Source organism: Trichoderma harzianum (genome assembly GCF_003025095.1).
Source record: "Trichoderma harzianum CBS 226.95 unplaced genomic scaffold M431scaffold_11, whole genome shotgun sequence".
Taxonomy (NCBI): Eukaryota; Fungi; Ascomycota; class Sordariomycetes; order Hypocreales; family Hypocreaceae; genus Trichoderma; species Trichoderma harzianum.
In genome coordinates, this window is record NW_020209259.1 from 123,047 (window position 1) to 150,294 (window position 27,248).

Genomic DNA, 27,248 nt, shown 5'->3' on the forward strand with positions numbered 1-27,248 from the left:
GTAATCTGTACCACTTGGACAGCACCGCACCAGACGTCCAACAAGGTGGCAGGGAGCAGGTCCGTGCTGCGACGCGTCGTTCTCGCGAATCGCGGGTGGACCGAGGAAGAAGCTCAATTTCGCGTTTCGATTGGATTGGTGACATGGACGCGGCGGGTCCAATCGTGGCCGCATGTGCCTCGGTCGAATGGCTTCAGCTGCTGATTTCCCCAGAGGTTTGCCCGGATGAGCGTGAAGCCTTGTTGAGTGCATTGGAGCAGCTGTCACACCAACTCAAGATTAGCGGCCGCGTGGCCTAATGGCTAAGGCGCTAGATTTCGGTTTCAGAGAATCACCTTCTCTAGAGATTCCAGGTTCGACTCCTGGCGTGGTCGTCTGCTTCTGTTCTCGCTTTTTTGCTGCTGTTTCTCACTTCTCACTTTTCATTTTTTTTTGCCCTTGTGTATTTGTCAACGGTTAGTTGAGTCGGCGCGTTGCTTACGAGCGCTGCTGTAAGGAGGCGACGAGGAATTTGGCTGCAAAGGTCCTTCCCTAATACCCAGCCTCCTCTTTTGACTGTTATGTCCGCTTTGGGCAACTTCTAGTGCCTCTCACTCGTATCAGAGTGTCTCACCTTTTTGGAGACTAATTTCTCGACTGCATGCTTTACTAAATGCTCTACGTAAGCCGGAGATTCAGGCCGATTTCTTCCAGCCAGTCCTTTGGCTCTGCTTGGCTTCATCTCCAGCGCTTGCATGTGCTGCAAATCAGCGTCAGCTGCTGCCGCCGCAATGCACAGCAGTTGGTGTTCTGCATACCTTAGTAGGTTAGGTAGCTGTCAATGCTAGAGCTATGCTGAGCTTGTCATTCCCGCTGGTATTGGCGAATAGCGTCTTCCACCTAGATACCATTCATACACGCTCCATCCAACGACGTCTCACAGATTATACTTGTACAGTATTCTACGTCTTAACTGTAGCTATAGCAATCAATCTCTTATTTCCCCAAAGACGAGGATGTTTACTACCGCCTTACTTACAATTGGCCCATCTCAGCTCTGGTTCCTTGCCATTATGCGTTATGCCAGGCCACGTGATGCCCATGCTTATGTCGTCACAGCTGCCCCGCGGCCAAAGTGCCCCACGGCGACCAATGTTGAAGTTTCCCACCAAGCTTCAAATATATACGCTTCAGGGTCTGCGCAAACTCAATTACCAGCATGAAGCAGAGGTTTTCGTCTCTCGATGTCAAGGTACTTTGCAAACAGCCTCTTCCTCTCTGTATCAGCAAGCCAGCGTCACCAATCGCCTGCTGACCACTTTCTTGATTAGGTCATTGCGCATGAGCTCCAGGCGAGCTTGGTGACTCTGCGACTCTCGAATGTCTACGACCTCTCCTCCAAGATCCTGCTCCTGAAATTCGCCAAACCGGATAACAAGCAGCAACTTCTCATCGACAATGGATTTCGCTGCCACTTGACCGACTTTGCCCGAACAACTGCGGCGGCACCGTCTGCCTTTGTAGCCCGGCTACGCAAATATCTCAAGACCAGGCGGTTGACGTCCGTTGCGCAAGTAGGGACAGACAGAATCCTCGAGTTTCAGTTTAGCGATGGCCAATATCGCATGTTTCTCGAGTTCTTTGCTGTATGTTAATTGCTGTATCCTGGCTGTCCCGTGAGCATGCTTCCACGAGGCTAACCGATGGTGTTGTTATAGAGTGGAAACATTATTCTCACCGATGCCGACTTGAAGATATTGGCCATTTCTCGCAATGTCAGTGAGGGAGAGGGGCAGGAGCCACAAGGGGTTGGCCTACAGTATTCCCTGGAGAATAGGCAGAACTTTGGCGGGATTCCACCTTTGACAAAAGAACGAATAAGGGATGCCCTTAAGACTGCCGCCGACAAAGCCGAAGCAAACACAGTAGCCGCTAATTTCTCCGGTAAGAAAGCAAAAGGCAAATCTGGTGGCGATCTACGAAAAGCGTTGGCGGTTTCTATAACAGAACTGCCTCCTGCCCTGGTTGAGAATATTCTTCAGGCAAATAACTTTGATGTCTCTGCTAAGCCGGCTGATGTGGTTGATAATGAGTCGCTACTGGATGAATTGGTCAAACATTTGTCTGAGGCTCGTGATATTGTCGAAAACATCATCGCACCTACAACTTGCAAGGGCTACATTTTTGCAAAGAAGAAGGCGAGCCTCTCAAGCGGAGCAGAAGAGACCGACGAAACCACTAAACACGAGGGATTGCTCTATGAAGACTTTCATCCATTTATCCCGCAAAAGTTCAAGAGTGACCCGTCTATTCAGGTATTAGAATTTGAGGGGTATAATCGAACGGTCGATGAGTTCTTTTCATCTCTAGAGGGCCAGAAGCTAGAATCTCGTCTTGTTGGGAGAGAAGAAGCTGCCAAGAAGAAGCTTGAAGCAGCCAGGCACGAACAATCCAAACGAATCGAAGGTTTGCAGGATGCACAGGCGATGAACCTCCGCAAAGCAGCTGCGATTGAAGCCAATGTGGAGCGTGTACAGGAAGCCATGGATGCGGTAAATGGCCTTCTCGCGCAAGGCATGGACTGGGTTGATATTGGAAAGCTCATTGAGCGAGAGAAGAAACGGCAGAATCCAGTTGCTGAGACTATCAGCCTTCCCCTGAAACTAGCGGAAAACACCATTACGCTCCTCCTCGCAGAAGAAGAGTTTGATGAAGACGAAGCAGAAGAAGACAACCCCTTCGAAACCGACGACAGTGATTCTGAAGCAGAGGCGAATGAAGTTGCCCAAGCTAAAGATAAGAAAAACGACAAGCTTCTCACTGTTGACATCGTTCTCAATATAAGCCCCTGGAGCAACGCAAGAGAGTACTACGAAGAGCGAAGGTCTGCTGCCATGAAGGAGGAGAAGACCCAACTCCAAGCGAACAAAGCCCTGAAAAGCACCGAGCAAAAAATTTCAGAAGATTTGAAGAAGGGATTAAAGCAGGAGAAGGCCCTGTTACAGCCCATTCGCAAGCAGATGTGGTTTGAGAAATTCATTTGGTTCATCTCCTCGGATGGGTACTTGGTCCTTGGAGGAAAAGACCCCCAGCAGACTGAAATCCTCTACAGAAGGTATTTGCGCAAGGGGGACATTTACTGTCACGCTGATATCCGTGGCGCTGCGCATATTGTGATAAAGAACAATCCAAACACACCAGATGCCCCTATTCCCCCGGCAACTCTGTCACAGGCAGGGTCACTGTCGGTATGCACCTCGGAAGCCTGGGATTCCAAGGCAGGCATGGGCGGATGGTGGGTGAATGCGGACCAGGTATCTAAGTCGACCCCAACAGGAGACATTCTACCTGCTGGGAGCTTCACAATTCAAGGAAAGAAGAACTATCTTCCTCCGACGCAACTTTTACTTGGTTTGGGGTTTACGTTCAAGATTAGCGAGCAAAGCAAAAGCAAGCATTTGAAACACCGAGTACACGACGAGCGCTCTTCATTGGGAGCCTCTGAGACTGAGACAGCAGGCGAAGATGAGTCACAAGCTGCCGAAGAAAATGATGATTCCGAAGATTCGGGCGCCGAGTCAGAAGAAAATCAGCCTGGTGACGACAAACGAGCCAATCCCCTGCAAGGCTCTGGCGACGAGGATGAGGTCACAGACGACACAGCAGACAAGTTGGTAGCTGTGAAGATCAGTGACGAGCCTGAGAACGATGAAGCTGAGCCATTGACCGTGGATGTATCTAAAGAGGAGCTAGGAGAGGAAGGAAAAGAGGCAGATACAGTTGAAGAAGAGGATGATATCGAGGAAGATGAAGTGACACCTTCTGAACAGGCCACTGAAGTCTCCGACGCCCCTACACGAGCTTCTGATGCTGCTTCATATACAACGAGAGCCTCGACGGCCACGAAGAAAAGAGGCCAGAAACGTAGACAAAAGGGAAAAGCGAAGAAGATTGCTCAGAAATACAAGGACCAAGACGAAGAGGACCGCGCCACAGCAGAAGCACTGATAGGAGCAACGATAGGACGACAAAGGGCCGAAGCAGAAGCCGCCGCGAAAGCCCAGCGCCAGGCCGAGCTGGAAGCCCAGAAGGAGCGCCGGCGGGCTCAGCACGAGCGGAAGCAGAAGGAAGTCGCGGAGCAAGAGGAGATTCGCCGCGCCATGATGAACGAGGGCCTGGACGCTGGGGAGCCTGATGAGGCGGAGAAGGCGACGAACTTGGACACGTTGGTTGGCACGCCGCTGGCGGGAGACGAGATTTTGGAAGTCCTTCCCGTTTGCGCACCGTGGAGCGCCCTGGTTCGATACAAGTACAAGGTTAAGATGCAGCCGGGCTCCGTGAAGAAGGGCAAGGCGATCAAAGAGGTGTTGGAGCGGCTGAAGACGGACTCTGCCAGGAAAGGAGTGATAGATGAGGCGGCGAGGGATTCAGAAAAGATGTGGCCGAGGGAGGTAGAGCTCATCAAGGGACTCAAGCCGGAGGAAATTGCCAACAGTGTGCCAGTTGGCAAGCTGAGAGTCATGATGGCTGGAGCCAGTGGAGGAAGTGGTTCCGGTGGTGGCGGCGGCGGGAAGGGCAAAGGTGGTGGGAAGAGTCAAGGGAAGGGAGGTAAAGGGGGCAAAGGATCAAAGAAGTAGACTAGAGATGGGTTTAGAGAGAGTGAGCAAGCCTGCATATATGTGTATAAGTATATATCTATATATGCCTATATATAGCTATAAATAGTCATCATATCTTGGGAAATTAGGACGCAATCGTAATCGTGCCATGTCATTCGTTTCCTAGCCTCATACCGATCCCAAACCGGTGTCGTTCGAACAAATATCAAATCAAGTAGAAACCATCATATTTCATACATCTCACTAACATATACATCTATATGTAATGTAGTTTGTAGGTTTACCAATTTTACTTACCTAGTATTCTCCATTCTTCGTATCTCATTGGGCATCCGAGCAATGCACAGCTCGCGGCAAAACATCCCCCACTCGCCGCTCGTAGCCTCGCGCACGGCATCCTGCAGGTCGATGCCGTAGCGCTCGCGGTAGGCCCTCTTGACGTCTTGCATGTGGAACGAGTCCCAGTGGAAGCGGACGAGGCGCGAGATGAGCAGCTCCCGGCGGAGCGAGTCCTTGCGCGAGGCGGTGATGGCGTGTTGCAGGAGGAGGGCGTCTCGGACGGGGCGGTTGATGACGCCGTTGAGGATGTGTGCGAGGAGCTCGCCCTAGATTGAAAGAAGCATTCGTTAGCATTGGATTTTCATAAACCTCTTAAAAACAGAGTTCGCAAGGGGGATGGAAAGAGAATAGTTACATACCACAAGGTTGTTACTCTTCTTGAGCGCGTCACGGGCAAAGTTGCTGCGGTATTGGTGTTCATACTCCTTGAGCACAGCACGCAAATGGCTGTCGCTTCGCTGGACGACAATGGAGATCATCAACGTCTCCCCACCCTTCTCAGATTTGACCGCCTTGTGCAGGTCATCGACGTCCTGATCGATGAGCTTATAGTCAAGCGGGAGCCTGCGGCCCTCGTAGTCAAACTCCTCCATGCGGCGCTCATCCAGAACCATCAAGACGGCCTTTTTGAACTTGTCCTCCTTGAGCTCCGTCTTCATACACTTGGTCAGGCTGTTGTCATACTTCTTGTCGGAAAAGGAGTCCTTGATGCGGCGAATCTCTTCGTTTGTGCGCCCCATGAGTGACTCAATGAGCAGCTCGCGACGGGTCTTGTCGCCTTGGTACCAGAAGTTGGCCCAATAGGCCTCGCTCTCCCACTTGCCAAGAGCGACGGCGTAGCATGCCTTCATGAGAAGTGGATCTTCGTCCTTGAAGCGGGCGCGGATGTGCTTGGCGATGTTGACGCCCTTGCGGTCCGTGCCAGTCTTGACGATGTGCTTGTACTCGGAGCGGAGCTCCATGACTTGCTCATGCGACAGGCTGGGAAGGATTTCAATGAACGGCGCAACATCAGGCTTGTGAGTGCCCTTGAGAGCTCGCGCAAGACGAGAGGAAATGTCCTCTGTATCATGGAAGCGAGCCCGTCGATTGAGTCTGGTGCCATCGCCCTCACCGTCAGAGATGGGCGACAGGGCATCCACGACTCTCGGGAGATCTCCCGGGTGCTTGGACGCGAGAAGCAGAGGAGAGGGCATGGGTGAGCAGTTCTGATATGTGCCATGGTATGATTCAAGCAGCGGAGAAGCCGGTGCCGAGGCAAGCGACAGGCTTGCGCCTCGGCCAGTATTGACCGTCAGCGTTGACATGCGGCCGGTAGGCGGCTGTGGTGATCGGTCTCGGCCGCTTCGCCCGTCCCTCGACCGGGAGCGCGAGCGGTCACGGCTGGCGGCGTCCACCGTCAGAGTGTTGGACCGTCGGTGACCCCTGGGATCGTCCCGATCCGAGTCCGAGTGCTTTCGAATGTCCACCGACTGAGAGCTGCGATGGCCGCTGGACCGGCCCGAGTGTGGCGGCGGCACGCCGTAGGCCAGATTGTCCACGTCATCGAGTAGGCCGTGACCATACTTTTGTGGCAGATATTTCAGCTTGTCGTCGTCCGGGTACGGCAGATGGCCGCCAGATCCACGAGGGGATCGCAGGTCGTCATCCGGGTACACGTAGCTGGACTCGCGCGAGTCGCCGTACGAAGGCCGCGACTGCCTAGGCTTAGGCTCCTCGATGAAGCGGCCATCGCGAGACCTGGACCTGGCCCTCGGGTTGGTGATTGAGGACAGGGAAATGGTCGCGCCGGGATGGTCCATGGCTTTGGAGCTGGGGCGCGGGGTGGCGTCTGGGGGAGGGGAATTTGGGTTTGTGAAGCCGCTCGTTAGTGCGATCCACCGGAAGCTGTCGAGAACCGGCGAGAACAAGCGCAGATTGGACCTGATCTCTGGCGAACAGCGACAATGGCAACGGCGAGAGATGGTGATGGAGGAGGAAAAGAGTAAAAAGACCAGACGAAAAGAACGCTGGAGCCTCTCTACATGGGATGGCGGTTACAGACTCAGCGCATATGCACCTAGCTGGGGGCTGCTAGTAAACTCCAGGCCACCTGCATGTGCGCTACGCCTTACCGTGGTTAGAGCGCAGAGCCGCTGCACGAGGTGCGGCAGTTCCAGCGAGCTGAGCGCGGTGAAGGGCTGCCAAAGAGGTGCAAAGAGGTGCCAGGGCCGTGCCTATCGCTGCTGATCGCTTCGCTTTCATTCGATCCAGACGGAAGCTGAGCGAAGCATACAGTACGCATATGACGCTGGACTGCTTTTCGGTGTCAAATGTAGATAGCACTTGAGAGTGCTTTGATACCTCACGCAACCACTGAGTTGAGTGCTACCATGTAGTCTACGGCTCAATCATTGAGGCAATAGTCGTGGGAATTGAATCCTTCCTGCAACAACCCACAAATCAGAAGCTTGGAACACAGCAGAGCAAAGCTAAATACAGGCGCGTGCCTCGAAGAATAAACACCGATTCTACATGGTCAAACGCATTGAAACTCCCGTCATACGAGTGCTACAGTGGTGCTCTATTTCCTCGCACTCACACCAACCAGCCTTACAGAAGATGGTGGGTGGATGGCGCCCTCTCCTCTCTCCTCTCTCCTCTCACAGCCATCATCGTATCCGCATCTGCGTCTGTGCTCCTGTCCCTCGTATGTACGAGTACAGTTAGTATCTGTACTGTAGAGTAATGCAGGCATCAGTCTCTCTGTCTACACCGACTAGGAAAAGGCCAGCATGACCCGACACTAGTGCCGGTGCCAGCGGGTTTCCCTGCAGAGCCTCAATCATGTGCTCGACATGGCGACAGCCGTTTAAAAATAAAGGCTCCCGTGAGTGCAGGTAAGCTTACTCGGCCACTGTGCGTGTTTCGATTGAAGGGACCTGGACATACATGCATCATGATGGGACTCGGGCAGCGCCGAGAAGGGCGGGGAGTCAGTCTTGTGTGGAGTGTATACAGTCCATCCATGGCATGTTGAGTCTGTCCGACCTTTCGAGCTATATCTGATGAAACACATAGATTGATTGCATCTTATTAGGAACATAAACAGCAACCATTCAAAGAACCAACATCAATTATGTGCTTAATTTAACACTTTGATTTCTATTTCACTCATCTCACTTCCATACTGGGCTCTATATCCACAAAGTATGGGCATCATATGTACGTCCTTCCCCTTGCGTCTCGAGACACGTCATATTCATTTCCACATTCACTTCCACTTCCACTTCAACCCCGACTTGATTCGTCCTCTCAACTCCCACTCCCGCTTCAACTTGATTCGTTGGGCGCTCTTCCGCCTCTCAGAAAGACGTACAATGCTTCATCCTTGCCCGCAAAGCTTGGCAGGGGAATCTGTACCACCTTGGTCCACTCTGGGTGCTCTTGCTCCATAAACACGTCCATTGTCATGCTCTTAAAGCCCGTGTATCCATTTGCATTCTGTGTTCCAACAACCGCAATTGTGTCTCCTTGGAAGGCATTGACAAGACCCCTGGTGAAGCTACCTTCGGTGCCTCCCCCGATGCCTCCTCCGACAACGGGGTAGACGAGCAGCAGGACCAAATCTTTGCCGCTGTCGTTCTTTCGTAGCCACTGGACGCCATCCATGATGACGGTATCATCAACCCAATTGACCCTCCACTCGCTCTGCATGTTATCCACTGGATAGACCGTCAGGCCGTACCGCCGAAGCAGAAACGTCCAGTACCCATTACCCGAGCCCATATCCGCAACCGCTCGGCCATCCGCCAGCAGTCTCAACACTGCAAGGCTCTCGTGTGACGGTGTTGCACAGCCAAAGTGATGCATGAAAATAGGGAGCACATGGTGGCTCGTTGCCACCCGCTCAGACGAAGCGCACGGCCCGCACCACTCTAGATTGCGGCACGACCAGGCCCAAAAGTCAAAGTACGGGTTCTGGCTGGGCGGCTGCTTGGACTTGGGAATGGTTAGCTGTGAGGCCAATGCCGGGTGTACGTAGCGCTTCTCTGCCAAGTGCCGCGCGGCCTCGGACCGGATCGACGTCTTCTTTGCGTTGGTCTCAAAGTTCTTGAGAGCAGACGCCGTGGCCGTTGAGGGGCTGAAGATGGAGATGTACGCCTCGATATCTGGTAGCGGCGGCGGCTCTCTCTGCAAGTCTTTGCTTTCAGTTACAGTTCCATTGACTTGTGCAAGGGAGTGAAAGGGCAATTGAGCTTACAGCTGTGCCATCCTCGTCACGATACCAAGCGTGTAGATTATTAACGCCGCCCAGTCCGACAACGTGCTGCACCTCGGCCAGCTTGACACTTGTCATGGCATGATACGTAAAGGTGTCCCTCTCGGGAAGACTAAGCAGGACGCGGCTGGCGTTGTATAGGTCGTTTGCTGCCAACAGCTCGCGGGCTTGCTGGAGCCTGGGGGCATCCTCGATGACTTCATCTGGAGCGAAGGACGGGCTGCCAACGCAGCGAGGCGCTTTTGGAGTGCGCGACATGGAATTGGATGGTTCAATTTACTGGTGAGGCGACTGGTAGATATGAGATGAGCTGCATAGAGATGTTAAGCCTGGAGTTGAAGATGAGAATGAGTGGGAAAACTATGAGTTGGCGTTGATATGATGGACTTGAGCATCTAGACTACATGTGCCAATGTCCGAGAAAAAAAAGTGGGCTATAGAGCCTACGGCGGTGTTATTCTTGGGGTTTCCGCAGAAATGTCGGAGTTAAAAAGAAACCTTGAGACGTGCTAGTAAATAAGTATTCGGCTGAGGGGAAAAAAAAAGTTTTAATAGGTGTTCTTTGATGTAATCGGCCTCAGTATACAGGGTAGTTCTAATGGATGAGCATGTGGGAGTGAGAGGTATAGCGAAAGCGAGGAGACATGAGATGAGTTGACTTACATTAGCAAATTAGTACTCACTCACTTCAATTGATATCATGGATGGATTGTCTTGCTGCTCACTCACTAGTCCTAGGTTAAGGCAGTTCCCTGTCAGTTTAGTTCAATGAGCGGCGACTGCCGGCTCAGCTGGAGTCAGATCCGCCCGCGCTGAAAATCCCCCGCCAACTGCTAACCAAGTGCCAGTTTGAGAGGGGCATCAGAAGGTTATTTCTTGCATTCGGATCAAGATGCCCCAGCCGGCCAGGACCCTTCTCTTCCATCTAACAAGATCTTGGTCGAGCTTCTGCAGGTACAAGCAACAGATACACGCAGTTGGCTGCTCAATAACATGCGTGAATGAGTGAATGGGTGGATAGTGCAGTATGGACCGTGCAGAGAGAGTGTACAGGCATAGCACTCCCACCGCATCCTCATATGCATGTGCTTCCCGTGTTAGACCAGACGAATTGTTGGTTGGCTCGCGCATCCTCCGAGCTGTATGTTGGCCCTGTAGCACTATTACGACGCACTACTGACTCCAGCTAACGAATAACTGATAGCACACACGACTCGCAATGCAATCCCTCCTCTACCGCATTGACAGGCCTCAGCGTCCCTGCTTCCAGCTGTTGGCTCTGCCTTGCACGGATCACCGATCAAATCTGAGTGTGACGCACCCATGGGCCATTCAAGCCGGTGGCGTCCCCCCCTGACGGCTCTGCCCCCCGCCTCTAAAGCTGCTTGTCTCGAAGCCTTCAGCTGCCATTACGTTTGGTGAACGCCGACTATATCAGGCCCTGTCCTTCTAGTCCCCTAGTGGCCTTGGCTAGATCCCGTCTGTCAAGTGCTAATGCAGAGCGAACCTTGTTCTTTGATCTACATTCCAGCTTCCCCCACCACCTGGCCCTCGACACCTCTCTCATATCTCGATTCTACACTCCTTGAATCAATCAGATCCAATAGCTCAGGTGCGACTTCACCTACATGACTCTGTTCTGCTCTGCTCTGCTCTGCTCTGCTCTGCTCTGCTCTGCTCTGTTCTGCTGTTCAGTCTGTCCTTGAGCTCCCCTGGAACCTCGCGGCCAATCTCCATCTTGTCTCTCTAAAGGCGGCACGAGATCAGCATAATCGTTTCCCCGAGACATTGCGGCCTCCAGTCTCCCGAATGAAGACAAGATACGTATTTTGCCCAACGAGCGCTGTGTCTACCAGCCGGGAGATAAATACATACTCGGGCGTACCGTCCGTGACCTGATTCCACCGCTTAGCGACACTCATATTTCTTCGAGCAACTCCAGCCGCTCATTTATTGGTCTTCTTCTTTCTCTCTCACATCGGGTTAGCTATGAAATACTCTTCTACCTCATCTCATTTCGCCATGGATCGGTATTTGCAAGATACCTTGGAAGCTCCATCTCATAAAATACCAGACTCCTGTACCAGCAATGGCACGACGAGTACTGGTAGCCATTCGGCTAGCTCTCCAAGGGCGAGCAATACCACCATTAGCAGCACCACCAGTGATGCTTTAAATGGCGAGCATGAATCTCAGTATCATGCTCGTTCACAAGTCAATAATCAGCTGGACTATAAACTGCCGCCCTTGCAACTACACGGCACTGAGCAAGGGCTGACAGACAATCCACATGGGCAAACATACCAAGATACAAACAGCGAGATCATCATACCGCCGCTCAATCTCACGAAGAAAAACGAGGGACAGCCAGCTGATAGGGAGTCCGCCCCGTTGGGACATGCTGCTAGGCCAGAGTCCATAGTAGCTCCTTTAGCCCATCCAAATGGCGTCTCTATGTTTCCAGAGCTGTCCACTTCCGAACAAGAGCAGTTATCTATCGAAGCTCTTGAGGAAGCCGAAGAGTCCATCATCGCTGATAGTGCAGAGAGCACCGATGGCGGAGCTGACGATACATCATCTGATGCCGGCTATGACAGCGACAGTGCCAGCTCAGCGAGCACATCTGCCATGTCCTCAGTCCGCGATTACATGTTTGAGAATGGCCGCCGCTACCATCGATTCCGTGAGGGTAGCTATAACTTCCCCAATGAAGACATCGAGCAGGAGAGGGAAGACATGAAACATGCCATGGTCAAACTCCTGTGCAATCAGAAATTACACTTTGCCCCCATTGGCGACAATCCCCAAGAGATTCTCGACATAGGAACGGGGACGGGTATTTGGACGATTGAGAGTAAGTAGCTACCGTCACCACTTTTGCTCTACGAACTCTATTAACGCCCGGATCAACTAGTGGGAGACAGATTCCCCAGTGCTCACATCCTGGGAATCGACCTTTCGCCTATCCAGCCGGATTGGCTGCCGCCCAACGTTCGCTTCATGATAGACGACGTAGAATCGCCGTGGCTGCATTCTCGAAACCATTTCGACTATATTCACTCAAGACACACCGTCATGGCCATCCGAGATTGGATGAAACTCTTCCGAAGAGCCATAGAGTAAATCTAACCCCCCACTCTCCCAACCATGACGGCTACATCTACTGACCGACACACCACCATCAAGGCATCTCAAGATCGGCGGCTGGATCGAGCTCCAAGAAATCCACCACACCCCAAGAAGCGCCCTTCCAGGCGGAAACGGAGAATTGGCCCCAGATCACCCCGTCGCCCGCTTTTGGAAGCATGTGACGGACGGCCTAGCCGCCCTTGGCATCGACCTGGATGCCGTATCCGATGGACGACTAGCCGACACGATGCACCAGGCAGGCTTCAACAATGTCACGGAACGCGTGCTCCATGTGCCCATCGGGACGTGGCCCAAGAACAAGGTCCTCAAGACGGTCGGCCTCTACTGGCGGACCATTCTCCTGGACGGGCTGCAGGCCATTGCCATGGGTCCGTTGACTCGGGGCCTGGGTTGGAACCGGGAACAGGTCGAGTTGCTCCTGATCGAGGTTCGGCGGGCCTACTTTGACAACTCCCAGCTCATGTACATGCCGTTCCATGTCATTTACGGGCAGAGATCGTAGTGTGACGTAGATACTAATCACTTGTCTTGAATTCGGCAAGACAGTATATGTCTTGGATTAGTATTTGGAAGTGCCTGTACTACCCCACTACTATGATAGTTTAATTACATATTCTTCTTCTATATGATAGAGTTCATTAAAAGCTCGGTTCAAGCCGTCCCTATGAACAACTTAGTGAAAAGGTTTAATTACAATATGACAATACAAATGAGTTGTGCTCTGCGTGCCCTCTCTGCTTTGTTTATTGATCCATACATTCGTTGCAGTATGAGGCACAACAATGAACATACTCTGCACAAAGGAACTCACTGGAAACCAAAGAAAAAAAAAATGACAGCTCTGCAACTAAGCGGTGAAATGTGGTTCAGTCTGATACAGCATGAAGTCAGGGATGATGGCTGGAGGGAGAGCGACCACTAAGCGCAGCCGTGATATACGAATTGGCCAACGAGATCACCCGCTCGTGATCCACTTGCACCTCTCGTCGACTACCAAAGAGGAACGTCCGAGACCTTTGCTTTTTGCGGCCAACACGGCGTCTCGGCCGCAGTTTTTAGCGTCCGTCGCAATATGGAGCTGCACGTCTGGCCGCTCTGGGAGTGCTGTGTACAACACTTTCCCCCATATCAGGAGACGGCAGTGACAGCAAACAGTCTCACAAATGGCTTCACCTGCCTACAGCACGTCCCTCTTGGGCAGTGGCGCTGGGGACCAGCTCCCGGGGGCGTTCTGACCAGGGTTTCCCGGCGATATCACAAGCAAGACGGCCAAGTTTGCGGACGCAAGGGCTGAGCGAAAGCTGAAAAAGCGGCAGGAGACGGCTGGCCTGCTGAATCCCGAAAAGTGACATGTGCTCAGTCCAAGACGCCGAATATCACGCTAGCTCAGAGAATCCCGATAGTGGAGGACCCTGACGGAGCTGTTTGCCGTTCTCCTGCCTGTTTATGAGAAGCTGGGGACAGATCATTAATCGTAGTAGCATAAAACCATCTTTGCCAGGTGATACAGGAGATGGCCGACGTACAAGCTTGCCGGGGGTGGCGTGCGGTCCGCGCCTTAATGTTTGCGGCTAATGTAAGAACGTATCAGCTTGAAAGAAAGGGCACGATGGGGAGTCAATTTGTGGAGAGAAGAGGAGCTGGATATCCAACAACCGCACTGTTGGCTCCAAGCCATCATGGTTTCAACTTATGCTGCCTTAGCTTGAGTAGTGCAGAACTCGTTGCACGATACTCGCAGTCTACCCCTGCCATAGTCGGGACCAACACATCTCCAACATCTATAATTTGTAATAGCCTGAAGATTGTGGTCTTGTCGTTGACTCTGACGTTGCTCGAAACGGTGACCTCGGGATATATTTTCCTCGAGGGTCGTGATCTGATCTCGCTGACGGCGATTAGCTACCTACCCGGGTTCTGCACGAGACAATGACTGGCATTGGAAACGGGTACTTGGTACCCGAATGCATCCTCAGAGCACCACCTTGGGATTGGGTGCTCCGTAATTCTGGAGACTGATGCCGCTCTAGGCTGTCGGGGATCGCGGATTGGAACACCATACGGTCCATACCTGACAAGGGTTCTGTTAGCCTCCGGCTCCTGCATCGATCGACCCAGGCTTACAGTAAGAGTACGGCGGCGTAGATGCGGAGACTGTCGGCCACAGGGACGGAATATGTTGGTGCTCGTACTCGTAGTATCGTATCAATGCAAACAGCTGCAGCTGTGCCTTCTGGGATCGGGGTTAGTTTAATTGCTGTGAGTCTCCGTGTCTTGAAAACGGTACACTGGCCTCTTCTTCTTCTTTCTCCTCTGCTCCCCCCTCTCTCCATTTCTTTCCTGCTGCGGCCGTAACCAATTGTTCAACCTGCGTTTCTCGCCTGACAACAGTGCGCTCGTTATGAAATAAATGACGGCAGCATCGACAACAGCGAACAGTTGAAGAGAAAACTCTGACTGGTCAGAGAAGAAATAAAGCAAAGAAGAAAAGGTCGGCGCTTAAAAGAGACTCGAAACGGAAGTACCTGAATACGACACATCGTATCGCTGCTTCCCTTACGCAAGAGGGTCCTCCACGAGCTCTTTCCACTTCTGGTGACATTGTCTGCGAAAGCAACCTCAGGCAGATTTGGCCTTATTGTATGTGTAATACCTTGTTTCCTTTTACATGTTATCTTATCTGCTTCAAATTTCTTTCTTGGAAACATCTCCTTTTGTCTATTGACCGTTGAGGTCACTGCGTGAATGCTCCAGTGGGCATGCCAGCACGGCCTCGATGATTCTGACCTCTCTACATATGAGAGAGAAGAAAGGAAACGAAATTGCCAAATCATAGGCATGCTCTCTTGTATATGGCTAGAGCTGCAGGAGGCATCATCTATGTCACAATTGTCACCTGATTGTGAGACTTGGAGGCATAGGGAAGTCTTCAGCTGGTCACTCGCTTCATGAGACGCCGTTTCTTCTCCGTTGTCGAACTTGCTTCCTAGACACGCCTATGAGACAAAAGCTATGTCTGATATGCACGATCGGAAAGCATAGACGAGCATCTCCCATGGCGAATGCAGCCCAGAACTTTGGTGGCTCTAGTTGCTGAAGTATGGCTATCAATCCTCAAGAGAGTAGTGACATCAGCGCTTAGGACAACGGCCAAGAGGATCGTTTCTATATGCTGCGAATTGTGACCACATGGCGGTGAAATTTCTTGCAAGTTTGCAGAATGGGATAGGCCTAGATGATGGTCTGATCTTTTTGTTTTGTGGGTACAGGCCTTGGACTGTTTACAATGTTGGCCATGATCCCTCATTGCCAAGCGTCTGGCAAACGGAGCTGTGGCTATACTGGCCATTACTCTTCTTGCTGTTACCCCCTAATCATTTTCACTCAGACGTCTCTATTCTTTCCTTTTGTTTCATGCTGGAACTCATCTCGTTTTCTAACTTTACGTCTTTTAGCCCTCTATTTAGTTCATGATGGCAAAGCTTAGAGTCCCATCGTGGATGTCCTCCGAGCGCAGCGGATCTACAGCCAGCACGGATGTCGCCAAAAAGAGACTCAGTCGGCGATCTTTTCCTGGGCTTTCTCCTGTAAGGTCGAAAGACGAGTCTTTACAAAAGAAGGAAGAAGAGCAGAATGAAGTCACAGAAGTAGAATCTGCCGACTCTCGAATGCTTGTGCTGGCAGAAATCATCCGCGTTGAAACCGAGAAGCTGCAAACGTACCTCAAGGCGAATGGAATAGCTCAGCCAAGTCTCAGCGTCGATGGACCAGACGATTTCCCTCTGTTGCCCGATGAGATACAAAAGAGCCGCCAAAAGATTGTTTTCGCTACTAAAGAGCTTACAAACATCGTCAGGGGTCCTCGAGAAAGCGTCAGATATGATGTTTGGAGCGTAAGTTCTGCCTCTGTTCCAATTTCGCTCCTGTGTTAACTTGACTTGACAGTACCTGGATACCTTGAGCCTGCAGCTAATTAATAGCTATCAAATTGGTACGGCAGAATGAACCTTGATTTTTGATCCTTGACTAATTTTGGTGTAGCCAAACTCGTTCCACTGGACACTCCCATCAAACTAACTGAGCTTCAATCCAAAACTCCGTTGGAACCTATCAACCTCGCTCGTGCTTTACGGCATGCGATGACCAACAATATATTCTGCGAGCCATCTCCAGGCCTCATTGCCCATACTGCAAATTCGCGTCTCCTAGCCCAGGACGCCTCGCTCCAGGCCTGGATTGGCTTCAATTCAGAAGACATTTTCCCTGCTGCTGGTCATGTTATGCAAGCGTTGAAATCTCACCCGGAGGCAACCTCTTTGACTCACACGGGGTTCAATTTCGCTTTCAGCACGGTTGGAGAGGAGCCCATGTTTGAGACTCTTGGTAAGGATCCAGTCAAGGCCAAACGCTTTGCTAATGCGATGCTCAGTTTCACAAGCGGAGAGGGTTATGAAATTAGCTATTTTGTAGATAACTATGACCTCTCCGAGGTGAATGAGCGCGGGGGCACACTCGTTGATGTCGGTGGCAGCCACGGCTTCGTGGCTGTAGAACTGGCAAAAAAGTGGAAGAACATGAAGTTTATCGTGCAAGATTTGTCTAAAACGATAAACACTGCCCCGAAACTAATTTGCGAGGATGCAACCGTGGCAGAGAGAATCTCCTTGCAAGTCCACGATTTCTTCAAAGAGCAACCTGCCAAGGGTGCTGATAGTAAGTCGCTTCTCACTGGTCGTTTATTTCCAGTTCTACACACATTGTTGCTAACTTGGAAATGATGCCAGTATACTACTTTCGGTGGATTTTTCACAACTATTCAAACCCTTACGCTGTCTCGATTCTGAAGAATCTCATTCCTGCTCTAAAGCCCGGAGCTCGGGTTATCATCAATGATTACTGCATACGAGGACCAGGATCAGAGAATCCGTGGGATGAAAAGCTATTGAGAAGCATGGATATGATCATGGGTACTCTCCTCAATGCACAGGAGAGAGAGGAAAGAGAGTTTTGCGAGCTATTCAAGGCAGCTGACCCTAGATTCCACTTCAAGGTATGCTAATCTGTATCTTCGGTTCCGAAAGGTTTGTGTCCACTAATATTTCTTTAGGGAGTACACAGGGTAGAAAATTGCAAGATGAGCGTTATAGAGGCAGTGTGGGATGAGCAGGGCGTTGAGGCTCAGGTCGAGGAGTGCGAGGAACAAGGCGTTTGACTCCCTGATACGCTATTGGAGCGGGGGCGAGAATCGACCGCGAAGAGCATTGTTAGTAATTAATTGATGGACTGGATAGAAAGCACACGAAAAGGATAATACTTGATTAATATCTACCTTTCATAATTTGGATCCTGGATTCCCAAAGGCATCGATCGCTCCAGTTGTTTTTGTCATTCCCCTTGCAAAGATTCATAGTTGAACATTAGGACACAATTCCCATCAAGAAACCCGCGTAATTGGTTTAGTGGTAAAATTCTCCGTTGCCATCCGCAACGTCGGGGAGCCCTGGGTTCGATTCCCAGATTACGCAGCTCATTTTCTTTTGCCTCCATTGGCAGTTTTACTTTTTTTTCGTACATCAATGAATGAATGATCTGGATTACTTTCCATCAGATAGATGTACAAGAAATCGCATTATCTTTTGCCTGTTTAACTGCGCACCTCGTACCTAATGAGCTCTTTTCCTCTCCACCTGTCTGTCAACTAGCTATTACATTTTCGCTTCGTCCATAATATCCCTTCACCCTGGTTCTCCTATCTTACTTCTTGTGTAACCTTTTTGTTCTACCTCACTGCTTTTCCAATGTCCCTTTGCTCCGTTCTTCTTCACTCCGTTCCCACTCCGCCATAGCGTCCCTTCACCGCGATTGTGTTTGCCATCTCCGTGATGGGCGAATCGCTGAGAATCTCAAACACAGAAAATTGAACACCGCAATTATTCAGAATCCAATTTCGAATCGTGACAGCCACGAGGGAATCCACGCCGTAGGCGTTCAGTGACTTGTTCATATCAATCTCCGAGGGGAGCATGTTCATCGCCTTGGACAGCATAATGGAGAGACCATCACGGACAATCACTGTCGCCTCTTCGAAGCTTTTAGCTGAGACAAGCATGGTCCTCATGTCCCTATTACTTGTCTCACTACCTGCCAGTAGATTCGGTGGAGCAATGTCAACCAAGTTGAGGTACGAATAGAGCGCAGTGCGAGTCCAGTACGGGTCTGCGGCATTGATTTGGACATTCATGCCTCCTGTTCCAACAGCCACGGTGATTTGAGGGGGAATAGGTACTCCTGGGGTTATCTCTCCCGTGATGGCATGCTTGACAATCGTAAGGAAATCTTCATGCGGAATACCAAAGAAGCCATTGGATCGTAAAATGTCCAGAATTTCTTCATTCTCGGCAAGCATCCCAACTCCCAAGACGGGACCGAGGTCAATCGCCACGGCACGCTCTCCTTGCTTCTGGAGATATCTTGCAAACGAGTCTTGAAAACAGTTACCTGCTGCGTAGTTGGCTTGACCGCGGTTGCCAATAATGCCGGATGAACTGGCAAGGAAGACGTAGAAGGGATCATGACCCTCGGCCGAGATGCTATGGTATAAATTCCAGGAGCCGAGAGTCTTTACCTTGATGGCTGTGTCCCAATCATCAAAGGTCATGTTACTGAAGACGGAATCTCTGAGTATCGCGGCACATTGGAACACACCACGTATGGGGGGCATGTCCAGGCTAATGACGTCTTTAATGAGACAGTCCAGCTCAGATTTGTTGCAAATATCCACAGAAAAGGCTTTGGCGTCAATCCCTCTTGACTGTAGATCTTTGAGGAATGCCTTCGCTACATCTGATGAGGCACCAGACCGAGAAACAAATGCTAGATGTCGAGCACCATTGTTTACAAGGAGCTCAGCTATGCTCCGTCCGAGGCCACCAAGACCACCTGTTAGCAGGTATGTCCCATCTGATTCAAGAGACTCTTCCAGCGATTTTGTAACATCGTCATTCAGTACGGAAATTGTGCTTGAGCCGTCTTCAGCCATAGATAGCGAGATAAATACAATATGCGGTGTTTGCTGAAGGTACAATAACCCATCTTTCAAGTCGCCAATATCGAAAACTTTTTTGAGTTCGACGTATGGGGAGGGCTTGATTCCAACAGTCTGGGTGAACTGAGTGGCCCGCTCCAGAAGCTCCGCTACAAAATCCGGATCCTCTCTGAGGAGCTCATGTAGATTCCAGTTGGAAACAGTTATAGATGTTGGTGGTATACGGCCGGAGATCGGGGTCGAAGACTTGCTCGCAAATTGGATGATGCTACCACCTGCTGTAATGTTAGTTGTAAGCTAGAGGAAATGAAAGGGGCAGCTTCACGACTTACATTTTCGGACGCAATCGAACTGTACGTCAAATGTGTCCAAGGTTGGGTTGAACAAGCAATCCACGCCGTTACCATCTGTAGCTCCTAATAGAGCGGCGACAAAAAGTCCAGAGTCAGCCTCCAAGATATGTTCTCCCGAAACGCCATGCCGTTCTAAAATCTCTCGCTGTCGATCGGCCTCTGGGCCGACAATGGTGGCAAAGATTTCAGCTCCAATTGCAAGAGCCATATCAATCGCGGTAAGCCCAAAAGCACTGGCACCATTGTGGATCAATACCTTCCTGCCTCGTTTCACTCTTCCGATATGTATGAGGGCAAAATAGGCGCTGACAAGAAAACTTGGTACCATATCGGTAGCAACACGTTTGACAAACTGGGACTTGACTCTCACCAAGCTTTTGATTGAGCCGTCAGCAACCAAAGCAACAACATTGTCACCTGCAGCCAGCCCCCTGACCTCGCTACCCACTCGAGTAATTTTGCCCCTGATGTCTGCCCCGATAGTTGACTCCTGAGATCTTCCGAGGACAACCTCAAGATCCAGCATAGACAGAGGCGCTTCTTTGAACGCGATTTCAACCTCGTCTGCTCCTAACTCTGGCAATTCGGATTTTATGAAGAATAAGTTGTCTTCACTGATACCCGGAGTCTCGATCGTGAGCTGAAGACCTAGATTATTTGCGAATGGCTTCTGAGAGACCTTCCCGGTCAAAGCTTTGCCTTCAATGATTCGATTCATGGAACGGAGTGTTTTAAGGCGAGGGATGTAGATTCTTCCATCCTCTTCTGCAAACTCTGTATCCTGTAGGGATCCTAATTTTGATCCAAAAGTTGCATCAAGAAGGCGCAATACGTTATTAACAACAGTGGGATCATCGAGCTTTGAATTGCTCCCTAAATCAAAAGTGACAATAGAGTTGAGAGCATCTTCGGAGATTAGGGTCCTAAAGAGTCCAACGATGGGACTTCCGCGCGGATTCTCGCAGCCCCTCAGGGCTCCCCGAGTAACCCAGAAAACATGGTCGGCCCGTTTTTGTATTACGCGAAAGGCGTCGAAATCTTCCTTCTGCCATTCGAAAATGGAACAGTCGCGAGACACAAGGCCAGAAAACTCGAGCAACGAAATAACTGTCTTTCCATCGATGGCAGTCGGGTCTTCAGCTGCTTCATCGACAACTATAGACGAGATCGAGAAAGGAATTTTTCTTGTTTCCTTGATTCGATTAATGGCGGCGATGAAGTTTTGAATTTCAGAGCCTACTTCTTTTGGAGTGATAATGACCACTGGATTGATTAAAGGAGATGGCTGGTTATACCTGTGAGCCTTTAGGAGGATTTGGACATCACCCTCTATGAAATCGACGAAATCTTCATCGTCTCTCATAAGATGGTTATTGGTAGTTGCCTGAGAGTTTCTGATGCTGGATGGGATCTTTGCTTCGCAAATTTGTCGCTTTTTAGATACTGGATCCATGACTTGCTCCAATAAGACACCACCTGCTTTCAATTTCATTTTCAAGAGGTCGATATCTGCCTGGACATTGGTGCAAGCCACAATGAAGTGGTAATCATTGTTGATCCTCGAGAAATCAGAGATTGTTTCAATGAACGGCTCTAGAGAGGTACCTTTCGTATATGAAAGAATTCGGGAAGCGGTATCGTCTCCATCTGCCTCAAGAATGGTATATCTCAGGAGCTGGGGGGTCGCGTCTGGATCTGAGCTGACTGCTGCAAGAGTTGCCAGCGAGAGCTCATAACCACCACCAATTTGGAGAATTGATAGTCCTGGATATTTGTGAGCTAGAACGGCAACTTGATCAGTGTATGAACTCGGTCGTGCAAAAGTAGCATCTTCCTTCCACATGATCTGGCTACAAAGATTGCGATTGCTAGGTAGAAAACCTCCTTCTTCAGGAGATGAGTGAGGCAACGCAGTAAGACTCAGGCCTTCAATGACCACATATGCTTGATCTAATGATGTCTGCTTCATGACAATGGTGGCTTCTGCATTTCGAATGCCAGTAGTGCTAACTGAGGAGTAGCCGGTGAAGTCTGCGGCAGATTCCGCACCACCCAAGTTTGCTGCCACAAAGAGAGACTTGATGGAAACGGGAACCATTGGTGATGGCTGTATAGCCAATAGAGTTTGAATCATTGAATCTAGAGTGGCCGGGTGTAGAAGATGTGGGTACTCGAACTTGCAAGGCATCTTTGCCTTGGTATCCGGGATCTTGATTGTGCTCACACAGTGACCATCGCACCTGCGAACTTCGGTAATGTTCTGGAACAAGGGTCCGTAGTTCATTCCTATTGAATCAAGATGCTCGTAAAGCTGCCGTGGAATGATTGGCTTTTTGCAAATCTCGCTCATGGTACTTTGGCGTCTCTCATATGATTGGAAAGCTGTCTGCCAGTTTCCAAGCTTGTAATGGAAGCGTAAACTACCGCTGGCATGTCGATCCCACGATCGTCCCTGAATTCGCGAGTAGATGACAAATGATCTTATTCCAATCTTGTCATGACTATCGGTGCTTGTTGGATCCTTTTTCATGCTAAGTGAGACTTCCAGGCCATACGCGGTGTTCGGTATTGTCATGGCTTTCTCAATGCTCATATTTACGAGCTCATAACCTAGAAGATTCTGATTGTCTTTTGATAACTGCTTTGCTCCTTCTAGAACCATGGAAACCATGCCGGCGGCTGGATAGACAATTGTCTTTTGTACCTGATGGTCTTGAATCCAGGGGTTTTCCGAGATGCGCAAGAACCCTCGCCATATAGGTTCGAAGGATGCAATAGAATCCGATACCTTGTAGCCAATTAGATCCATTCGAGGATACTCTCTCAGACGATTCTCGCGGCTCATATCAGTCTCGTGCCAGTATGTTTTGGTATGATCCCATACGTATGATGGCAAATTGGAGAGACACCTCAGGGACTCCTGCTCATGGCCCTTGGTCACAACATTTTTCATATTTACTGGGTACCCTTTAGACCACAATTTACCGATGAGATCGAATATTGTGATACATCCATTTCGCCTCCGCTCAAGGGCTGAATAGTATGCTGGACTGGCGGCACCGTTGATTGCGGCGAGAACGTCGGCCGTTGGCGACCGGAGAACTGCACTGGGACTGAGTTCGACCAAAGCATCTGGGAGGTCATCTGGCGGAAGGCTCATCAGTGACTGAACTGCCCCAACATATTGAACGGGAGAAACCATGTTATCTGCCCAATACTTGGCGTTCAATTCGCTTCCCGTCACCTCTTTGCTAGTGACCGAAGAGAACATCCTGACTCCCTCAAAACAGTCGCTGGAAACAACTTCATCAAGAGCAGCAACGTAATCATCTTCAACGAGCTTCATATGAGAAGAATGGTAGGCAACCTTGACATTTAAGACCCTGTTGAATATGTTCTTTTGGCGCAGATCCTGAGCGATAAACTCGATGGCTTCCGCTTGGCCGGATATTGTGATGGATCGAGGACTGTTTATGCAAGCGATTTGTGCAGACTTGTTAATTTCAGCAAGATATGCTGACACTTCTTCAGTTGACATTCCAACAACCATCATGCCTCCTTTCAACTTCGAGGCCCTGAACGGAATGCTGGCGGCAGCGAGGCCGCGATAGTAGGCGATTCTCCAGGCATCATATCGCGATATGGCTCCCGAGGCATACGCGGCGGCGATTTCTCCAGAAGAATGTCCAAGTACATACTTGGGCTGGATATTAAAAGACTTGAGCAAGTCGACAAGAGCAACTTGAAGAGCGGTCGTTGCAGGCTGGGAGATTTCAGGATCAGATATGCGTGTATCCTCACCCCCTCTAAGAATCTCTTTCAAAAGATCGAAACGAGAACCCAACACAATTTGCAAGAAGCAACTGGCCTCCTTAAGGCTGGCGCTATACACGTTGAAAGACATGAGATCTGCGCCCATTTTCGCCCACTGGGCGCCCTGGCCACAAAAGACGAATCCTAGCTTGTGTTGCTTCTTCGACGACGACGAGCGAGCCAAATGACTCGAATCGAAAAGTTGAATCTTAGCCATAAGGTTTGATGCTGATTCGGCTATGATAAAACCTTTCCATTCTAAATTCGATCGGCGGCAGCCTAGAGTATAAGAATAGTTGAGAAAAGAATCTCCAACATCTCTTTGAATAGACTCAAGAAACTGGAGGTGAGATCTCATGACGCGAACAACACCAGCATTGTCGTTTGCTGAGTAACAAAACAACCGAGCTTCGGGTTTCTTTTCAGCTGAGACTCCAGTCTTACTCGGTGGTATAACGTCGGTAGAGGAGTGGTTTGCATTCAACCCCTTTAGCGCAAGATAGCCTGGAGCTTCATCTATAACGACGTGCGCGTTAGAGCCTCCAAATCCGAAGGAATTGACACTGACACGACGAATGCCGGCGATAGGCCAGTCTGTAACTTCCGTAGGGACCTAATATACAGTTAGTAAATTGCATGACTGAGGATCGGAGGCTTTAGTCACCTTCACTCGCCAATTCTTGAAGTCAATCTTGGGATTCCCCTTAATAAAGTTGATATTTGGCGGCACAAGGCCGCGTTCCAGAGCCAATACTCCTTTGATCAAGCCAGCAATGCCGGCTGCACCTTCAAGATGCCCGATATTGGTTTTGATAGAGCCCACCATGATCGGGTTATCGACTGTGCGGACAGAAGCGATACTTTGAGAGATAGCCTGGAGCTCTTGCCAATCACCGGCCTGCGTTCCCGTACCATGGCATTCGATGTAGCCGGTCTGAGCAAAATCAAGACCGGCTGAATCATAAACGGCACGGATATTGGCAACCTGAGCGTCTCCGCTGGGAAAGGTAATACCTAGCATCTCGTTACTATATTGCCTCTCCCTTGGAAGAAATTGGCCGTTATATGATGTTGTTAACATACCTTTGGTGCGACCGTCTTGGTTAACATTGCTAGCTCGCATCACAGCGTGAATAGTATCGTTGTCACGGATCGCATCCGTCAGACGCTTCATGACTACAACACCAATACCTTCACCTCTGCCATAACCATTGGCTCGGGAATCGAACGTGAAGCATTTCCCATCCGGGCTAAGGAAATTCAACGCCGTCATGGGCAGCATAGTTTCAGGAGACAAGATCATGCCAGTACCTGCAGCCAAAGCCTGATAGCAAGGTCAGTCAAAGTCATTCAGACGCCAAGATACTCGTTCAGCTTCTTACCAATGATGTCTCCCCAGTTCGAAGACTCTGCGCAGCCAAGTGAACCGCAATAAGACTAGAGCTACAGCCAGTGTCCACCGTCATGCTTGGGCCGTGTAGGTTGAGGAAATACGATATACGATTCGACATGATAGCAATCCCATTTCCTGTTGCGGCATACTTCGGCCCCCAATTCTGATCGCGGAGGCTGATATATTCATAATCTAGTATTGTGCAACGTTAGATAAACATTCCTGAAGGATCTCCGAAAAGACAAGTTGCTAGTGTTGAACTGACCTTTGACAAATGAGCCTACATAGACGGCAGCATCACTCCCGTCAATGTCTTCTTTCCGAATACCAGCTAATGTTTATCACACACGTCAGTGTCTTGAGTCTTGTGGAACCAGCCCCAACTCTGGATACAACGTACCATTCTCAAGCGCTTCATATGAGACCTCAAGAAGCATACGCTGTTGGGGATCAACTGCGTTTGCTTCCTCTGTCGGGATCGAAAAGAACTGCGTTATTCTTATTAATGTTTGCTCAACTTTAGTATTGTTTTCAGATGTTCTTACGGGAGCGTCAAATGCGCTGATGTCATCCTTCAAAAAATGACCTCCTCGAAATGAAAGCTGCAACAAGTCAGTACAGTTTCTGAAACATATAAAGAACTCGGATGAGAGCGTACACTTCCCAGCCTCTGATTGCTTGGGTGATAATACCCATCAATATTAAGCCGGTCTTTAGGAAACTCAGACCATTGAGATTCTTTTCGCTCTAACACATCCCAGAGCTTTTGTGGCGAAGTAGCGTCGCCTGGGAACCGTAATGCAAGTCCAACAATAGCGATATCATCTACAATACTGGAGCCAAAGTTCTGGCTTTCTCTTCTCGGTTGTTCACACATGATGTGTCATTCCAAGATGAGGAGCAACCACTTCCTCTCTTCATATGAGCAATAGAGTCTCTGGGTAGTAGTAATCAGGCCAAGGGGGAGGTGAAGTGATATAACTCAAGAAGGGTTCGAGGGCGTAGATGAAGTTGATAGAGTAAAGTGCTCAGAGAAGAGATGTGAAGAAGAGCCAATAAAGTGTGGAGCAAGGAGCCCTCGAAGTGTTCTTATACCAGAGAAAGATTTGATGAGGTCGTTTGCACACCTCCACGCCCGCAGAGTCTACACACCCACACTCACTCTTCTATACAAACGGAGTATTGACGCCTCACCGGTTCGATATTAGCTTAGGCAAGCTTCCTATCCATAGTGACGCACTCCATTGCATCAAAGGCGCTTCTACACCACCCACAGTGAATGGGCCATCGGAGGGATGGTCCAAAAGGAGTTGGTTGAAGAATAGAGGCTTGGCAACGGGCATCTCAATGGCGGTAAACAAACGCGCAGAGCTCAGCCAATAGATGAAGATGCGGATCATCTACTATTGATGTAAAATGTGTGCACTACCCGCATTAAGTGACCAGAAATGCAGCTTCTAATCCGGAAACGGGCCGCGGTGGTGACAATATTTGCTAAAGTGTTGACCCATGAGACAAAGAGTGGTATTGGGAATCCTGCAGGAAGCTGACCCATGCTCCTGCAAGTGAAACATGGAGCATCGGAGTGATAGATTGTAGGAATGCCCAGAGGATTAGCACTGTTTATCTGACAAGCTTATACGCAATATGCCGCGCATGTGTATTAGCCCCAGGACTTTTCTGCAAGTAAGAGCCTCGCAGGCATTGCCCAAAGGAATGGAATCCTCCCGAAGATTGCATCTAAGGCATCCGATCGACCAATGGGAGTAGGCCACCTTGGCTGCGGCGGCTGAAAAGAGTAGCTACACCTCCATTGACTCGGATCGGATTTGGTCATTAATCCCTGTCAATGATTTTTCTGGAAATCACGACAATGGTTTATATATCCCATTTTCTTCACACTTCCACTCTTCGCGTATGGGGCAATGAATAGCATCTTTGAACGGTAGAAAATGAATATGGCTCTTTGACGTCTCTGATTTTTCGATTCCGCCACGCTGCATAGTTATGGCCTGAAGGAAGACCATGCCGTAGACACACCGACATTGTTCAACAAAGAGATCAACAGAAGGACTTGGTGACATCCATCCCGTCCATACAAGATGCGGTATAAAATCTCCACTTGGTAGACAGTGGAATAATGCTCGGGTACAGACATTTGGCCTTGGTGCTAGCTGACCGATATTGCTGCGTGACGAGTTCAGGACTTCTGAGGTTGATGAATCAAGAAACTGTAGAAGACATGATGCAGCAACGTCCGAGTCAAGGCACGTATCAGATACATTTATGTGCAATT

At 50.0% G+C, this 27,248-nt stretch overlaps 6 protein-coding genes and 2 non-coding genes across 8 annotated transcripts; 5 read left to right on the forward strand and 3 right to left on the reverse strand.

Moving 5' to 3' along the window:
* Positions 1-284: 284 nt before the first annotated feature.
* M431DRAFT_t147 lies at positions 285-374 on the forward strand. Its single transcript has one exon. It is a non-coding gene; the product is annotated as a tRNA-Arg (tRNA).
* An 824-nt stretch (positions 375-1,198) lies between these two features.
* M431DRAFT_484539 (hypothetical protein) lies at positions 1,199-4,616 on the forward strand (the record flags this gene model as incomplete). The annotated part of the gene is made up of 3 exons (XM_024916206.1): positions 1,199-1,231; positions 1,311-1,625; positions 1,698-4,616. The coding sequence occupies 3 exons, from the start codon at positions 1,199-1,201 to the stop codon at positions 4,614-4,616; spliced, it is 3,267 nt and encodes a 1,088-aa protein (XP_024771226.1).
* Positions 4,617-4,891: 275 nt separating this feature from the next.
* Positions 4,892-6,739, reverse strand: M431DRAFT_92273 (hypothetical protein; the record flags this gene model as incomplete). The annotated part of the gene is made up of 2 exons (XM_024924334.1): positions 4,892-5,203; positions 5,297-6,739. The coding sequence occupies 2 exons, from the start codon at positions 6,737-6,739 to the stop codon at positions 4,892-4,894; spliced, it is 1,755 nt and encodes a 584-aa protein (XP_024771227.1).
* A 1,303-nt stretch (positions 6,740-8,042) lies between these two features.
* M431DRAFT_510703 (hypothetical protein) lies at positions 8,043-9,743 on the reverse strand. Its single transcript, XM_024919527.1, has 2 exons — positions 9,181-9,743; positions 8,043-9,110 (listed from the first exon to the last, which is right to left on the reverse strand). Exons 1-2 carry the CDS (start codon positions 9,454-9,456, stop codon positions 8,250-8,252), a joined length of 1,137 nt encoding a protein of 378 aa, XP_024771228.1. The 5' UTR covers positions 9,457-9,743; the 3' UTR covers positions 8,043-8,249.
* A 1,477-nt stretch (positions 9,744-11,220) lies between these two features.
* M431DRAFT_7916 (hypothetical protein) lies at positions 11,221-12,850 on the forward strand (the record flags this gene model as incomplete). The annotated part of the gene is made up of 3 exons (XM_024922785.1): positions 11,221-12,052; positions 12,113-12,317; positions 12,385-12,850. The coding sequence occupies 3 exons, from the start codon at positions 11,221-11,223 to the stop codon at positions 12,848-12,850; spliced, it is 1,503 nt and encodes a 500-aa protein (XP_024771229.1).
* Positions 12,851-15,821: 2,971 nt separating this feature from the next.
* M431DRAFT_484542 (hypothetical protein) lies at positions 15,822-17,560 on the forward strand (the record flags this gene model as incomplete). The annotated part of the gene is made up of 5 exons (XM_024916207.1): positions 15,822-16,241; positions 16,294-16,339; positions 16,390-17,061; positions 17,133-17,398; positions 17,456-17,560. 5 exons carry the CDS (start codon positions 15,822-15,824, stop codon positions 17,558-17,560), a joined length of 1,509 nt encoding a protein of 502 aa, XP_024771230.1.
* Positions 17,561-17,793: 233 nt separating this feature from the next.
* M431DRAFT_t148 lies at positions 17,794-17,873 on the forward strand. Its single transcript has one exon. It is a non-coding gene; the product is annotated as a tRNA-Gly (tRNA).
* Positions 17,874-17,965: 92 nt separating this feature from the next.
* Positions 17,966-25,892, reverse strand: M431DRAFT_18819 (hypothetical protein). Its single transcript, XM_024913189.1, has 9 exons — positions 25,611-25,892; positions 25,498-25,554; positions 25,353-25,440; positions 25,218-25,283; positions 24,942-25,144; positions 24,643-24,883; positions 24,224-24,573; positions 19,726-24,172; positions 17,966-19,668 (listed from the first exon to the last, which is right to left on the reverse strand). The coding sequence occupies exons 1-9, from the start codon at positions 25,827-25,829 to the stop codon at positions 18,170-18,172; spliced, it is 7,170 nt and encodes a 2,389-aa protein (XP_024771231.1). The 5' UTR covers positions 25,830-25,892; the 3' UTR covers positions 17,966-18,169.
* Positions 25,893-27,248: the final 1,356 nt, after the last annotated feature.

What these genes read in the sequence shown, in the direction of transcription:
- M431DRAFT_18819 (XM_024913189.1), bottom strand. Translation starts at nt 25,829, where the DNA reads ATGTGTGAACAACCGAGAAGAGAAAGCCAGAACTTTGGCTCCAGTATT. An exon ending in GCAATCAGAGGCTGGGAAGT is followed by an intron (nt 25,555 to 25,610) that starts GTACGCTCTCAT and finishes GACTTGTTGCAG; the next exon opens with CTTTCATTTCGAGGAGGTCA. An exon ending in TGTAGGCTCATTTGTCAAAG is followed by an intron (nt 25,145 to 25,217) that starts GTCAGTTCAACA and finishes GCACAATACTAG; the next exon opens with ATTATGAATATATCAGCCTC.
- M431DRAFT_510703 (XM_024919527.1), bottom strand. Translation starts at nt 9,456, where the DNA reads ATGTCGCGCACTCCAAAAGCGCCTCGCTGCGTTGGCAGCCCGTCCTTC. An exon ending in GTGACGAGGATGGCACAGCT is followed by an intron (nt 9,111 to 9,180) that starts GTAAGCTCAATT and finishes AAAGACTTGCAG; the next exon opens with AGAGAGCCGCCGCCGCTACC.